A 17,006-nucleotide genomic window follows, 5' to 3' on the forward strand; every position below is an offset into this window, starting at 1 on the left:
AACCCTTGATAATTTATAAATTATTATTTTGTCATATCTTGCACTGTCTGACGTCTCCTTTCACCCACTTTTCTGTTGTCCATCCTGCAGCGAGGTGGTTATATGTAGATCCTTGTAATCGGTTCCCCTTTTCCACCCCACCCTTCCTTAAAAATCATTTTATTGGGGCTTATACAACTCTTTTCACAATCCATACATACATCAATTGTGTAAAGCACATTTGTACATTCATTACCCTCATCATTCTCAAAATATTTGTACTCCACGTAAGCCCCTGGTATCAGCTCCTTATTTTTTCCCTCTCCCTCCCTGCTCACCTCTCCGTCATGGACCCTTGGTAATTTATAAATTATTATTTTGTCATATCTTAAACTGTCCGACAGCTCCCTTCATCCACTTTTCTGTTATCCATCCCGCAGGGAGTAGGTTATAATGTAGATCCCTGTAATCGGTTCCCCCATTCCACCCCACCCTTCCTCTATGCTCCTGGTATTGCCACTCTCACCACTGGCCCTGAAAGGATCATCTGTCCTGGATTCCCTGTGTTTCCAGTTCCTATCTGTACCAGTGTACATCCTCTGGTCTACCCAGACCCGCAAGGTAGAATTGGGATCATGATAGTGGGTGGGGAGGAAGCATTTAGGAACTAGAGGAAAGTTGTATGTTTAATCGGCGCTGCACTGCACCCTGACTGGCTCGTCTCCTCCACACTACCCTTCTATAAAGGGATGTCCAAATGTTTTATTTATATTATTGGGCATCGAATAACATTATTTGAAAGTTTTTACCCTCAAAATGAGCATCATAAGCTTTCAAGTAGCTAGTTTGTGGAGAGAAGCTGTGGCTCAAACTTGGGGCCAGCATCGCATGCAGTCTTCTCTCCCCCTTCGCGGTTGCCCTGCACTGCCAGCACTGGGGAGTATGCCCTGCTGGCCTGCAGTTTTACAGATGATGCTTTTGAAGCTTGGGGAGATTATAGCATTGAGTGTTTTTCTCTTCTTGTGGAAGTCCTAGGATATGCATTTAACTCTTGCAAGGTGATAGAAACTAAATATTTTATCCCATGTTAGCTGGTAAAGTCTACTTTGGTTAAGTTAAGCAGAATCTTTCCAAATAGTATGTAGTAGAACATATATTTAATTTGCAAGAATTTACATGTTTCATGTACAGGTCTGCCTTGTATCAGAATTCAGCCATACCAAATGCCTTGTTGCTGCTTGATCACTTGATTTTTTAAAAAATTACTATGAATTTAATGATGAGAACCTTAATGGAAGAATTACTTTAAAGTCATAATTACTCTCAGCCTGTCTTGACACATACATACATGAAATGCTTATGGGATTCAAATTCCTCAGAGCCATACTTGTCACATGATGGTAAGAGGATACCCATTGATTACATTTAACATGGTGAGCACCTGAAATATGTAGCACCTAAATACCCTTTTTTAGTGTTCTAGGATTACTACGTATTTATTTATTAGTTGAGATTTAATACATATATCATCCAGAATTTTAATCGTGGCAAGTAAAATGTACAATTGCTACCACAATCAGTTTCCATACATTCTTTTTCTTCCTGGATTCCTTGTCATTGTCTTCCTTTTACCACTACCCACCCCCCACCCCCACTACCACGGTAACCCACCCTCCCCTCCCTGAAACCCTTATTCTACTTGCTGTTACCTATAGGTTCATCAATCCTGGGTGTCATACACCGAAACACAGAAAAACATATAACACAACTTCATGAGGGTGACCTCCCATGCATCGCGCTACTAAGATGCACCCTACTATGAACAAACAAAACCAAATACAGAAAATGTCGAGAATCAGATCAGGTCCAGCGTGCATCAGGGGGCATCTACTGTTCAAGTCAGTTTGTGCCTTTGCTTTTCTGTACTCCTCTCTCCCAAGCACTCGGTTTAGTGCCCACTTTCCTCCCTTCCCTCAATTTTAGACAGGGGAGTTCTCCAGAGGCCTATTTCTGTGGCGTTCTACAAATGAATCTTGACGCCCACTGACGTCCATAGCCTTCTGCACACTAGATCCTCACCATTTAGGCTCTGATACGGGTCCCTCCTTCAACTTTGGATTATATGATTTACAGTCCTTCCGTGACTGATGATGGTGTGCTTCTTCCACGTGGACTTAGTTGACATCCATCACTTAGATGGATGCTTGCTTGGAGACAAGGCTTTAAGACCCCAGATGCTAGTTTATCTGATAACTGGGCACCATTTAATTTTTCTCCACATTTGCTATAGCACCCGTTTCTTCTGTGTTCCCTTTCTGAAGGCAAGTGTCAAGCAGGGCCATGATGTAAGAACTAATTGTTCTTAAGTTGGAGCTAGGATTTAGTTTGAGCCCCAAACCTATTCCTGGATCTTTGCCTTCTTTCTTTTAATTTGCTGTAACTTGGGAGTTAATACGTATGTTTTATTGTTCCATAGTTGAGTCACATCAAACGGAATTGTAAAATTGCTTCCATAATCAGTCTCCAAACATGCTTTTCCTTCCTGGACTTCTTGACATCATCTTCCTCTTATCTTCTCCACCCTTCTACCTCCCCCCACCAGCCTTCCAAAACCCTTGTTATATTTGCTTTCCCTATAGGCTCAATGTCCTGGGGTTTTAAATATGTTTTAAGGAGCCCTGGTTCCACTGTTGGGTCATTGTTGGGCAGCTTTTATAAAGGTCAGCAGTTTAAACCCACATGCCACCCTGAAGGAGAAAGATGAAGCTGTCGACTGTAACACTTCGTCGCCCTGGAAACTATATAGGGTGCATATGAGTTGGAATCAATTCAGTAGCAGTGGGTTTGGGCTAATAACTTTTTTTTTCTTTTGTATGTGACATTATATTGGTTGTTTTGAGATCAGTACAGAGACATGATGAATAATTTGTATACAATTCTTAAAGCATGTACACAAATCCTAAAATGGCATGTATGTACAACTCATTTCTAAATTCCAGAGGCTTTCCAGCTTTACATTTGGAAGCTGTTTTTTTTTTGTTTTTTTTAAAAAGAGGTTATCAAGTACCATATCTTCAAATGTTGATAAGCTGGTATGCCTTAAGTTCCACTAATTCACAGTTCTGTCCTATAGGGTCCCTATGAGCCAGCATCTACTCTATGGCATTGAGTCTCTTGTGAGTTTTGAGTCTCATTCCTTGCAGTCCCCTCAGTGTCATATCACCTGTCGCACTTCCTCCCTGCGTTTCCTATTTCCATCCCTCCTCGCCTAACCCTTGTGAACTTTGTCCTTGGGTAAATGCTGCCCTTTCGATCTCGGTGGTTGAGTTTAGTTCCAGACTTGAAGGGTGACTAAGGGCCGTAGTCTTGGGGATTCTATCAGACGCCATCTGACCAGTAAGCATGGTCTCTTTTATGGATTCAGTCACTCTGTACATTTTTAGATGTAAATGTAAAAGCCAACAAATCATTTTTCTTCCTTGAAGAAAACACTTTCTCATTCTTTTAAAGACCTTAAACATTTTTGCATTTTTTAGTCCTTAATTATACATGACTTGTTTAGAAGTACATTGATGCTTTTTATCTTGGGAACCATCTGGGTGTGCTTTAGGTTGGAAGGATTCAATATTCAGTGTGCTAAGATCTCTATAACATTAATCTCAACTTATGCCTTGTGAAGGAAACATGCCCAGCTAGATATGACTGGTCACATCGCTAATATTATTCCAAGATATGACGTCATAGACATTCTTCAGAATTTTAAAATGTTTTTATTCTGTTTTAATCAGATGTGGCTACAGGCATAGGGTTTCTTTTATGTGTGTGTGACTTTTATTTCAAAATAGATTTGATTTATGTCTTCTTTGAATTATTTAGCTAACTGTAGTTGCTGGCATAAATCTACTGTGAGAGACCACATCTGTTTTATTAAATATAGTCAGAAATTCACAGTTAAGGATTTCATTCTTGGTTATTTTCTTGTCTTTATAATATCACAATGTATTTAAAAGGCATTTTCTAAGGAAAAAAGTCAAGGAAATGACTTCCATGCTAATTTCATTAGGGTTTATGGCAGTGAAAAGATCCTTTTTAAGTTATGTGAAGAGTTCTTAGGGTATGTGGCTAATCAAAAAGTATTGCTTGTCCTTTTGCATTATTGGGTTTGTGAACATTAAAGATTACTTAGAAGATGGAGGGAAAACTTTTATAGCCAAAGAGTGCACATGAGTAGAGTGCTGCTTTGCTTATGATTAACTCCTGAGTGTGTAGTGCTGTGCAAGGTCATTGCCGGACCTTGTGGCAAGTGTTTCTTTACCAAGCATGGTGTCCTTTTTCAGAGACTGGTCTCTACAGAGGACAGATCCAGAGTACATGGATATTGGTAAAGTAGAGGGGCAGCGGAAAAGAGGAAAGCCCTTGACAAGTGGATTGACAAACTGGCTAGAGTAGTGGGCTCCAACGCAGGAACAATTGTGAGGGTGGCAAGGGACTAGGGACTGGACAGTGCTTCCTTCATAGGGTCGTTATGGGTCAGAGCCAACTCAGCGGCACCTAACAGTGCCCACAAGGCAGAGGAGCTGGCATTTACAGTGTACTCATGGCAGGTGGACTCTGCTCCCCCGTGGTGTCAGAGCACAGTAAGTAGGAGAGGGGACATTTACTGATTTACTCTTACAGATTAACACTTGCTGTTTTCATCATTCATTGTAAAGTGATACTTAGATTCCCAGTAGTTATTTGTTTGCATTACAGTTGCAGATTTTACTCGTATAGTGATGTTGATAGCAGTTTTTTAGAATCATTATATTGAGAGCTCAGACAACTGTTACCACAATCCATACATCCATCCATTGTATCAAGCACCTTTGAACATATGTTGCTATCATCATTTTCAAAGCATTTTCTTTCTGCTTGAGCCTTTGGTATCAGCTCCTAGTTTTTTCCCCTCCCTCTTCCAACTTCCCTCCCTAGTGAACTCTTGATAATTTATAAATTATTATTATTTTTTCATGTCTTACACTGACCGATGTCTCCCTTCACCCACTTTTCTGTTGTCCGTACACCTGGGAGGGGGTTATATGTAGATAATTGTGATCAGTTCCTGATAGCATTTTATTTTTAATAGCCAAACCTATAAATTATCCAAATGCCCATTTACAAGTGAATAGATGAGCAAAGTGCCGTATCCATCAGTAGCATTAAAAATTCTGAGTTCTAGACTTCAGAATTAATAGGCCAGGGCAAGGAAATCTGTACTTTTAGCCAGCATCCAGATGATTCTTTACCCCCCAACAATTTTATTGACATATAATTCACATATCATACAATTCAAGAACTCAGTCACATCAAGAGTCGTACAATCACCGGCACAATCAATTTTAGGACATTGTCTTCATTCTTGGACTCATTGTTATTAGCCCCCATTTTCCCCCAACCCCATAACCATACCCCCAAGGAATTCACTAATCCAGTTACAGATTTACCGATCGTGAATTTCATTTATAGAAAAACATTCAAAAACAAAACCCAACAAGAATAATAAAATAAAACAGATAAAAACTTTACTCAAAAAGAAAGCAGAAAATATTAAAAACTATAATAAATTTAAAGGGATCATAAGGGAAACTAGATGATTCTTATTGTAATGTGCTGTTGAGTGGAATGCAGCTTGTAGCAACCATGTGAGACGGAGTAGAACTGCCTCATAGAGCTTCCTAGACTGATCTTAATGGAAGTAGATTTCCAGGTCTTGTCTCCCACAGTGCAACTGGTGGGTAGGAATCACCAATGTTTCAGGTGCTAAATACTATCCATTGGACCACCAGGGCGCTGTATCATTAGTCAAGCTTTGAAAGCACTTGAGCTGACAAACATTGAGTCCATGTTTATGCATGAGAAAGGAGTGCTGGGTTTTCAGTATTAACAGAAAGGCTTACCTATAGGACCTCTGGTTGATCTTTTACTGGTTCAGATGAAATCATTTAGAATTGAAAAGAAATTCTTATCAGTATATAAAGTAAAATTAAAGTTCTTCACATTTAAAAAAATAATTTCTATGTTGAGAGAAAGCCAGTTTGTATTACAATTTCCTGAAGCAACAAGATGGAAACCTCACAAGTCAGGAGCCCAGCTCTCATTAACTTAGTTAAAAGGAGAAGAGAAATGCAGTAGTGTATTCTGACAGGTCACACCAGCATATGTTGTTCTTTTAGAAATATGTTTTACATACGATGCACTCAAAGGCTCGGAGCAAGCATAATGCGAGGAGACAGAATTCAGAGGACACAGAGGAACACCCTTGGTCTCTAAATGTTCTTCAAGTGGAAGTGGCGGCAGCCTTCCATAAAACTCTGGAAAAAACAACTTGACCTTACTGCCCTCTTTCCAAAGACGTCAAACAAAAGAAAATAATAGAATAAATCTGTCTAACTTTTCAATGGTTCAGCTATCTGAGGACCCTAGGGAGCACATTTCCACAATTCATCCCAGTGCCATTTGAGCTGGGTGTGTTTTAAGGCTGGTTAGCCAACGTATAATTAATCACTTTTGTTGGCTTTTCAGGAAATGAATCTGCAATGTACCCTTTGGTTTGATTGTTCTTTTTATATAGTGTTTATCAGTGTTGCATATGTGATATGAGAACCTTTGGTGAATACTGAAAGAAAATAGTGAGTGCCTAGTGATGACATTGTGGACTGAAGCTGTCTCAAATGGGGGAGTATGGAGTAGAGACCCAAAGCCCATCTATAAACAATTGGACATCCCCTTACAGAAGGGTCACAAGGAAGAGACAAGCCAGTCAGGGTGCAGTGTAGCACCAACGAAACATACAACTTTCCTTGAGTTCTTTAATGCTTCTCCCCTGCGCCCTGCCCTCCTCCTGACCCCAATTCTACCTTACAAATCCAGCTAGACCAAAGCATGTACACTGGTACAGATAAGAGCTGGAAACACAGGGAATTCAAGACAGATTAAACCCCTGAGGACCAATAATAAGAGTAATGATACTAGGAGGGGAAGGAGAAAGTGGGAGAAGGGGGGAACAATAACAATGATCTACGTATAACCCCCTCCCAGGGGGATGGACAACAGAAAAGTGGGTGCAGGGAGACATCAGTCAGTGTAAGACATGAAATAATAATCATGTATAAATTACCAAGGGTTCATGATGGAGGGAGGGGAACAAAGAAGAGCTTATACCAAGGGCTCAAGTAGAAAGAAACTGTTTTGTGTTTTTTTTTGAAAGAAAATGTTTTGAAAATGATGATGGCAACATGTACAAAGGTGCTTGACACAATGGATGTATGTATGGATTGTGATAAGAGCTGTACGAGCCCCCAATAAAATGATTTTTTAAAACTATCGAACAAGGAGTTTTTAGAAGTCAGCTTATATATATTGTTAGATTCGGGTGTTCTGTCATAATGAAAACCATTTGCCACTGGGTTGATTCCAACTCATGGCAACCCTGTGTCAACAGAAGGCTGTATAGGGTTTCAATACTTACTTTTCAAAGCAGTAAGTCACCAGCTTTTCTTTAAGGTGTCTCTGGGTAGATGTGAACCTCCAGCCTTGCACTGGGCAGCTAAGTGTGTTAACCAGTGGTGCCACTCGTACACCACGGTTCTTCTGCCTCAGTGTCCACAGTACGACTCGCAGAAGCTGTCACACTGTACCTCCGATGTCCATGAGTGGGGTTCTCCTACCCAGCCTCTGTGCACTGAGTGGTAGTATCCACTTGGCTGCTGGTGTTCGTCAATTCTTCCTCCAAATCTAGCTTAGATAATGATGTCTTCCCCACTGCTGCGCCACAGTCCGTGAGTAAGAATCGGCCCAGCTCATCTCAGGAAGAAATCACGGGACAGACTTCTCACCGACTGCACTTCCTAGGGTTCTGTTCCATCTAGCAGCGAGTTCCTTTTTATGGAAATTGGACACAATAAAACATTTTAAAAAACAAACAAGACATTAAATACTTGAATCACTATTATTATCATTAAAAGTTCATTTATAAAGGATTTTAAGGTAGCCACATGCACCTTCAATGAACTTTTATTAATTTGAAATCATTTTTCCGTTCTTGAATAGAGCCGAATGTTCCAGTCAGCTCTGGGTTTCTATGGAGACTGTACTTCCATCTCCACTTGTCCCTGCCTCCTTCCTCCCTCCAAAGCACTGTCCCTACCTTAATTATCATTGCTAATGAAAAGGACATTTGGTTCCATCAGGCTAGATGAACACTTTGGTTCTTGTATTTTGAGTAATGTGGCCTCCTGTTTTCTGCAAGAGTTTGTGAAAGATAGGCTTTTTTTTTTAAGGTCAGGTAGCAATCACTTTGTGAAACCTTTTGTATCTGGAAAGATTTTTAATTATGAACTCAATTCCTTTAATATTGGTGGGTATTAATAGTTAGTGGGAAGTGAAATTAAAAGACAATGGAATGTTTCCACAAACTTTATGAAGCCCCCTGGTAGATAACATGCCTATTAAAGACAGTTATAAGTCTATTTTATTCTTGTTTTTATTTTGGGAATTTGCATCTTTCAAGGGATTTGTTCATTTCATCTAAGTTACTGATATTATTGGCACAATATTTTCTGAAGGATCTCTTTTATTCCTGATAATGATAATTCATTTTTTTTGTTGTGATTGGTGTAAATCACCAATTGGTTGTCAGTTGGAGGCATTTGGCAATATCTGAAGACATTTTTATTTTTCACAATTGAGGTGTGTGTATGGGTGCATGTATGTGTTGGTGTATATGGGGCACGTGGGCGTGAGTATGTGTAGAGCGTGTGTGTGTGTTTGGGGAGGTGGGTGTACTACTGGCATCTAGTGAGAAGAGGCCAGGGCTGTTGTGGTAAACATCCTACATTGCCCAGGACAGCACCTAACAGCAAAGAATTATATGGTCCAAAATGTCAGTTGTGCCAATTGGAAGCTCTTGCTCTAGGATTCACCTTCTACTTCCAAGTCATGTGGTACTACTTCATGTATATTATAAGCACCCTGCAGCAGAGTGCCCTCTTAACCCTTTCCACCTTTTATCCGAATGTGGGCATACATTTCAACGTTGCATGATTCTGTTTGTTATAAAGCCTACAGTAGATTATTATTTTTTATTTCGTAGTCTATTAAGGAAATTTAACAATTAGAAAAGCTGTCTTTAGTAATTTCTCATATTTTCAGCACTCTTCATTTTGAGTGTAAATCTGAGTTTCTCTATTAGATTTTTTTTAATATTTAAAAGATGTCGTTCCTTTATTTTCTGCCTTGTATAGATTCTGGTAAATGATAGGGACGGTATTTACTTTGCAGAGTATTTTTGGATTTTATACCTACTGAAAAATAGAATTAAAATGTCATATTTTCAAACCCCAAATGTAAAGCACATGATCTTAGATTTTGTAAACAAGCATTTGGTTTTGAATTTTTGTTCCTTTTTGTCTTTCACTTAAGAAAACATGTAGGGTCAGGGTACTCCTCTGAACCTGAGCGTCCTCACCAATGATTCTCACAGGTTTGTTCTAAAAATTAAATGAGGTCAAGACAACAAATGCTTAGAACTTGTAGGCACTCAGAAACCTGATCCTGAAGTTCATGCCCTTGGTTCCTTCCTCTTCCTCCAGCTTCAGCTGTTCCGAGCTCCAGGCTCCTTGTGGCAATTAGTGAGAGTCCTGGTCTCAAGCCCTGGAGACACTGGGCAGCACTTCCTTGTAGACACCCTCCCTGCCCTCCACACACTGATTGGAGCCACAGCAGCCAGGTCTTAGCCTTGGAAAGTCAGGGATAGACCATGAATGGTTACTGTTGCAAGGGCTACTGAGGGCGCTTGCTCCTCCTAATACAAGGGGCTTCCAAAGAAACCCTTCGTTTTTCCCACTGGGTGAGCATCCAGCAACTCACTTTGAGTTACTGCACCCAGTGGCATTGCTCTGGTCTCAGTGAATTTTTTCATAAAAACAGTTTCACTCAGATTTCATTTGTGTGTGTGTGTGTGTGTGACGGCCAATTTAAGAGAAGAATGTGTGGCTGTGTAATTTTTTCTGCTCGGGACAATTGCTGCAGAAAAAGTTGTGGTGTTGAACACAGCTTACAAGGACAACGCTATGTGGAAAAACTCACGTGTAGGAGTGGCTTTCTTGTTTCAAAAAGGCGAAATGTTGATTGATGACAAGCCTGGTTCTGGACTTCAGTCAACTTCCCAAATGGATGAAAATATCGACTTGTAGTGCATTTGGAGTTCACTCCACCAGGTCTGACTGTTAATTAAGCTTTCTACTTAGAGTTTCTGAAAAGATTACATTAACAGTGTGGTCATGGCCTGATTTGTGATAGACTGGGGCCTGGTTTTTGCCACCATGGCAGTGCACCAGTTTTTGGCAAAAAGCAGCATGCCTTTTTGCCCCACACACCTTACTCATCTGACCTTGCTCGTTGCAACTTCTTTTTGTTTCCATGAATGAAGAGAGACATGAAAGGACAATGGTTTGATGATATAGAAGAGGTGATGAAAAAAACGAGGGAGGTGCTGTCAGCCATCCTAACAGATGAGTTTGAAAAATGTTTCCAAGAATGGAATGCAGATTTGACAAATGTATTAAGTGTAATCGATTGTACTTTGAAGGTGATAAGGTTGTTTTGTAAAAAAATTTAAATATATAGCTTTGAAAAAAAATTCCAGTTTTTTTTGGGTACCCCCTCGTAGTTCACATATTGGTCACAAGAAAATCTGATCTTTTATTTAGGGAAGGTTGGCAGGGCATTTTAAAGGATTTTTTGGTGGTGTCATCAGGTACTAAGCTCAAGGTTGGAGCTCAAACACCTGCCACTTATCAAGACTAAGCTGAGGCTGCCTGCTCCTGTCAAGCTCTACAATCTGGGAAACCCTATATAGTGTTGCTATGAGTCGGAATTGACTTGATGGTAGTGGGCTTTTTTTTTTTTAAGTTAATTTGAATATTGTAAAAATCCATGATTTTTTGTGTGTATTTTAAATACTAGTTTACTAGTGCAGGATGTTTTCCCCTTTGGTTAATAAAAAGAACACTGCTTTCCCACCCCACCCTCTGGTTAGGCTAAAGTTATACTAATTTTTTAAGTTATCAATTATGCAGAAAAACTACATTGAGTGTGTATTTTTCTGGGATAATCTACTTGAATTGATAATTCAATTAGACAGCATGACTGATCCTTAAAGATTCATTAACATGATAAGGTGGCTACTGCTTTCTTTGGACTGTATCATAATTAGAGTTAGCAAATTCAGATATAGTCTTAAAAATAACCTATCATCTGCAGTTATGAAGAGAATTTAATTCTTTATCTGGGTTGACTTGTTAAGAATTGTGCTCATTATAAGTCATGAAGGAGAAATTTCTGTGATTACAGTAAACTTGTGATAGGTTTGCAGATGTTATAGGTGGAAAGGGTAGTAGAGAAGGCAGCTGTGATCCATCTGTGAGTAGATCAACCAGTTGCTACATTATACACTTTGAAGACGGTTTCATTGGGCTTGACATGGGCAGTGCTTCTCAGCTCCAACCTCAGGTTGCACACTGCATCTTTGTGCAGGATTTGTCCAGGAGAATGCTCCCTGGTGTAAGCTAAGCCACAGTGCACAGTGGCTTTCTCGGATGCACCCTGTGTCCTCTCCTGGAACTGTTCTGTGGGTACAATGACAATAATTCTGTGCTTTCCAACTTTACTTTCTAAACTCTCTTGAACAGACTTGAGCACGTGGGGATTAGTTAGGGTCCCTCATCTTTTATTTGAAGTTGAGACGGCCATAGCTGGCAGGATTGAGATTCTTCAGCCTCTTACAATAAGAGACTGCCACTCCTCCATCCATCAAGTAGAGATCAGGACTCAGCATAATGTTCCTCCACGGGAGATCTCATCATCCTCTGGAGCAGTCAGTCCATTGGCAGCTTTACATTGATCTTGACTTTGACTCTGGGCACATTGACTAAGGTCTCACCACTAAATAATCACCAATTAAATGTAAATACAATAAAGGGTGTCTTTATGTCAGCACTATCATTTCTGCCCCAACGAGAGAAACTAACTGGGCATGAAAACAAGGAAACTTATCTTTGTAGAAAATACTGCATTTTTCTATAGAGTTGAGATATTTTTGGCCCTTGTCTGTAGGCAGGAATACACTGACAGCTGTTTCAGCATGCCCTCCTTCTTCTGCTCCTCTCCTCAGTGGGCCTTCGGAGTGACATTGTGGGAGCTGATGACGCTGGGCCAGACACCCTATGTGGACATCGACCCCTTTGAGATGGCTGCGTATCTGAAAGACGGCTACCGAATAGCTCAGCCAATCAACTGTCCAGATGAACTGTGAGTTTCCATGAGTTTGAAGACCTGATTTTCATTCTGCTTACTCTATTGGGGAAGAAGAAAAGTTTTATTATTTGTACACCGTCTTCCATTAGAAAATAATGACTTTTGGGGGACATGAATTAGACTTGTAGAGACTCTTGTAGACTCAGTGGCAGTGAGTTTAAGTTTTGGTTTTTAGAGAACTACAGAGTTAGATCAGCTCATTTGTTTTTTCAAGCATGTTGCGTTTTGTATTTACAACGCTTAGTGCAATCTGAGAGATATATGTATGTATAGAGAAAACGAAGACTGTCGGGTATTTTATATAGAGGAGGGTATGAACTTCGATTATATAGTCTTAAGGATATAATTAGTTACTATAAGAGACCCCTTCTCACTGTCTTCTTGCTTTGCCAATTGCTATCAGCTGAAATAGGAGAACGACGTTTTGGCCCAGGAGGGAGATAGTTTCTTCCTGTTTTCTTCACACAGCGAGGGTGGGCCGGAGGCTGTTTGGGGTGACTGCATGCACAGTGAGTCAAGCTCAGAACGTCCAGTGTGCCGTGGTGAAGTGTCAGTTTTTGCACTGATTCTACTTAAGATCCAGGCTTCTGAGAACTAAGAAGCAGATGAACCCATCAGGGTGCAGTATTGCACCGATGAAACATACAACTTTCCTCTAGTCCTTTAATTCTCGAACCCCACCCACCACCCCCCAATCATGACCCCAATTCTGCCTTACAAATCTGGCTAGACCAGAACATGTACACTGGTACAGATAAGAGCTTGAAAAACAGGGAATCCAGGACAGATAAATGCCTCAAGACCAATAATGAGAGAAGCAATCCCAGGAGGGTCAGGAGAAGGTATGTGTGGGGGGGGATTACAATGATCAACATTTAACCCCCCTCCCAGGGGGACGGACTACAGGAAAGTGGGTGAAGGGAGACAGCGGTCAGTATAAGACATGAAAAAAAAATTATAAATTATCAAGGGTTCATGAGGGAGGGAGGGTGGGTAAAGGGGGAAAATGAGCTGATACCAAGGGCTTAACTAGAAAGAAAATGTTTTGAGAATGATGATGGCAACGTGTGTGCAAAGGTGCTTGACACGATGGATGTATGGGTGGATTGTGATAGAGCTGTGAGAGCCCCCAGTGAAATGACTTACAAAAAGAAGAACTAAGAAGACGTCCTTCCTATCAGGCTCTACCTCCCAGAAGCTAAATACAAGATGATGTAACAGCTTGTTCTTTTTGACAGCCTGTGATTTAGGTGTTTGGTGGACTGTGTTCTGATAAAGGACTCTTGGAGAATTGAAATCCACATGTATAATCCTGATAACTCATTTTACCATCTCTTCCTTCAAAACTGCCTGTAGAGTTGATCGATGTTTTATTTCTAACCCTCTGCATACCTACTTTTAGAAAAATAAATGATCGGGGCCATATATCATGACCAGCCAAATGTTGTCTATCTGTGCAGATTTGCTGTGATGGCCTGTTGCTGGGCCTTAGACCCGGAGGAGAGGCCCAAGTTCCAGCAGCTGGTACAGTGTCTCACAGAGTTCCACGCAGCCCTGGGCGCCTACGTCTGACGTGCTCACAGCCACGCCACCAGGAGGAGCACACCGAGGAGTCCTTGGGAGCCAGTCAGGGAGCCTTCGTAGATAACGCCACGCCAGCCGAAGTTCACTTGTCTTGCAGAACACCGTGCCTTAGGAATGCTTTAGAACCCGAACTTTTTAATACAGACTTAATAATGTGGAATATTTTCTAGATAACACTTTTATTAGGTCGAACTGAAAGATTTTTTGTAATTTTTTTTCCAAAAGATTTTTAAAACAGTTATTTTGGACTATGGGAACATTGTTACAAAATAAATAAACAGTTTTTAAAATTGTTTAAACATACTTGGAATAACTACCTTAGTGCCAACTGCTTTTTAATTTTTTTACTTAATGAAGGTAATTGTAGGTGAATCACCTTTAAAGCTTGATTCTGTTTTTATGTTCATTTTGTTTATCATTTTTATCATTTACTCTGGAATGGCTTGTCTTTAAGATGCATTACCTCTCTTAGGAAAGGAGAAGTACACAAAAAGATGCCTGTTTTGCCCACGACCAGACCAGGTAATATTGGAGGGAGAGACTTAGAGAAAAGCTCCAGTTAAATTCTGAACAGTACTTAGGAGAAACACAGACTACTCTGACATGGAAAATGGCTTGTTTTGATTTTATGTGTTGACTAACTTGGAGCTCTGCTGTTCTACATAGAGGGAAGCAAGAACTGGGTTATCACATCTTAAACTGGCCAGAAGACAACTTTTCTATGAGCCAAAGTGGGATTGGAGCCGGTCAGTAATAATAAGGTTATTTATTTTTTTTCTCTCTGGAAAAAAGGATATAATACAATACCTGAAATAAGGTCTTCACAGTTAAGGATCCCATTGTGCAACTCAGCGCTATACGCAGGGAAGGTGCTAGAGTTGTTTTGGGTGAAGAAAACAAACAAAAAGGGCTTTTTGTGGTTATCATTAATGCTGGCAGAAGTAAAACATTTGTTTACGAACGTAACTTTTAAAAAGTAAAGCATTGTGTTTTTATATTGTGGCAGTATCAAAAACCGTGCTCATCACAAACAAGTGGCTGTTACGTATGCTAAGTCCTGGAGCATGCAGTCTGGCTATTCCTGTGTCACTTCAAGTCTTTCAGCTCACATGGCAAAACTCTGACCTTTACTACAGACTTTCTCACTGCCGTCGAGTAGATGCCGACTCACAGCAGTCCTGTAGGACGGGGTGGGAACTGCCCTGTGCGGTTCCAAGACTGTAACTCTGTTTGGGAGTAGAAAGCCTATTTTTCTCCTGTGGAGCAGCTGGTGATTTTGAACTGCTGACCTTGTTAGCAGCTCCATGCGTAACTCCTACACCACCAGGTCCTACAAAACCTGGGATTATTGATCTAGAGAAATTAGAACAGCACGGAAAGTTTTCTCCAAAGCTGCCAACCGCAAAGGGTGTTTGTGTGCGTGCATGTGTATATATATTTATGCTCGGTGTTAGTTGGCCGGTGGCTGGGCTGAAGGGGCCTCCGGCACAGGCAGGCTTGCAGGTGACCATCTCGTCTCGCCTCGTAAGTGTAATTAGGGGAGTATCCATGGCAGGTCGGGAGCTGCTCTGCTTTTTAAAAAAGTGTTCTAGATTAGCAATACATCTATTCCATGAGTTTTCTGTGGGCCATTTATTATAAACACACTTTCCGAAGTTAACGAGTGACTACGCTCCCTGAATGAATGGGCAAACGCACACATCCACACACAGGTTTTGAACAGCTTGTAAGTTACAGATGTTCATGTTTCGCTTTCTTAGTAGTTACTCAGTTAAATTTACGTAGCACTTACTAAGTTATCAGGAACATGAGATGATCCAGCTCAAGCATCCCTGCCAGCATTCAGTGAAGGTCTTTCTGTGTTCAGGTGCGTGCATTGTTTAACCATCACAATGCTACAGATAGGATTAATTATACCCACCACCCCGCAAAAGACATTGACTTCTAATTTCTGTCTCAAATTAGCAAGCAGTAAGAGGTGATCCGGTTTACTGGAAAGATGTGCAACTTTCACCTTCTCTTTCTGTATTTCTAAGCTTCCCTTGTTTTATGCATGTATTTGACTTAGTAAGTAATTTAAGAATAAATGGGGGGGGGGCGGGGGATGGAAAAGAAAGAGCAGTTAGTAAGATTCCATGGTTGGTCCCCTTCTGGTAGTTTTGTCATGGATTGCAAACATTTTATAAAACAGAAAAAAAACAACATTAGAAATAACATCGCAAAGTCGTGACACTAAGCTAGCTCTAATGAAGGAGAGTGCCATTGTATTCTGTTTTTTAACTTTCATTGGCATATAATTCACATATACCATTCAAAAACTCAATCACGTCAAGAATTGTACAATGTATTCTCTTTTCTTTTGTGTCTGTTTTAAGGAATGTTATTTTTGAAAGCAAGTTATTCAGTCGGTATATATATATACTTTTGAGTGCCCTCAGTGTGCCGGACTCTCAGCATGCAGTGACTGATGGCTAGTTCAGGGTTTCTCAGATGAAAGAATGACATGATGTGATTGGTTATTTTAAAAAGATGTCAGCTGTTTGGTGACTCCAGAGATAACAAGGGTGGAAGTGATGAACTCCAAACACGGCAGTGATAACTAGTCCATGAAAGACGAGATGGCAGGGGACCAGTGGGAGTTAGTGTCTGGTGCCATCCAGGAAGTTGCACACCATAGCTGACCCTCTTCCCAGCAGAGTAAGACACTGCCTGGTCCTGCCTCGTCCTCCCAACTGTTTCTGGCCTTAGCCCATTGTGGCAGCCGCGGTGTCAGCCCATGTCATCGAGGGCTGCCCTCTTTTTGCTGCCCCTCCACTTTACCAAACATGATGTCCTCCATGGACGGGTCTCACCTGACATGTCCAAAGTATGTAAGATGGACTCTTGCCATCCTTGCCTCTAAGGAGCATTCTGGCCATACTTCTTCCCAGACAGATCGTTTGTCTTTTTAGCAGTCCATGGTACTTTCAGCATTCTTTTCCAGCACCACCGTTCACATGTATTGACTGTTCTCAGTCTTCTTTGTCCAGTGCCCAACTTTCACAGGCACATGAGACAATTGAAAATACCATGGTTTGGGTGAGGTGTAC

General features: G+C 40.8%; 1 protein-coding gene across 1 annotated transcript in view; it reads left to right on the top strand.

The window, feature by feature from the left end:
* Positions 1–14,321, top strand: part of RYK (receptor like tyrosine kinase) — a 187,018-nt gene extending 172,697 nt beyond the window's left edge. The window contains exons 14-15 of the mRNA XM_013008109.2: positions 12,165–12,327; positions 13,794–14,321. Of these exons, the coding sequence (XP_012863563.1) occupies positions 12,165–12,327; positions 13,794–13,905 (275 nt within the window). The 3' untranslated portion in view covers positions 13,906–14,321. The remainder of the gene's footprint in view (positions 1–12,164; positions 12,328–13,793) is intronic.
* Positions 14,322–17,006: the final 2,685 nt, after the last annotated feature.

The sequence above is a fragment of the Echinops telfairi genome, unplaced genomic scaffold (assembly GCF_000313985.2).
Source record: "Echinops telfairi isolate 266 unplaced genomic scaffold, ASM31398v2 ScPeMD7_7422;HRSCAF=8460, whole genome shotgun sequence".
NCBI lineage: Eukaryota > Metazoa > Chordata > Mammalia > Afrosoricida > Tenrecidae > Echinops > Echinops telfairi.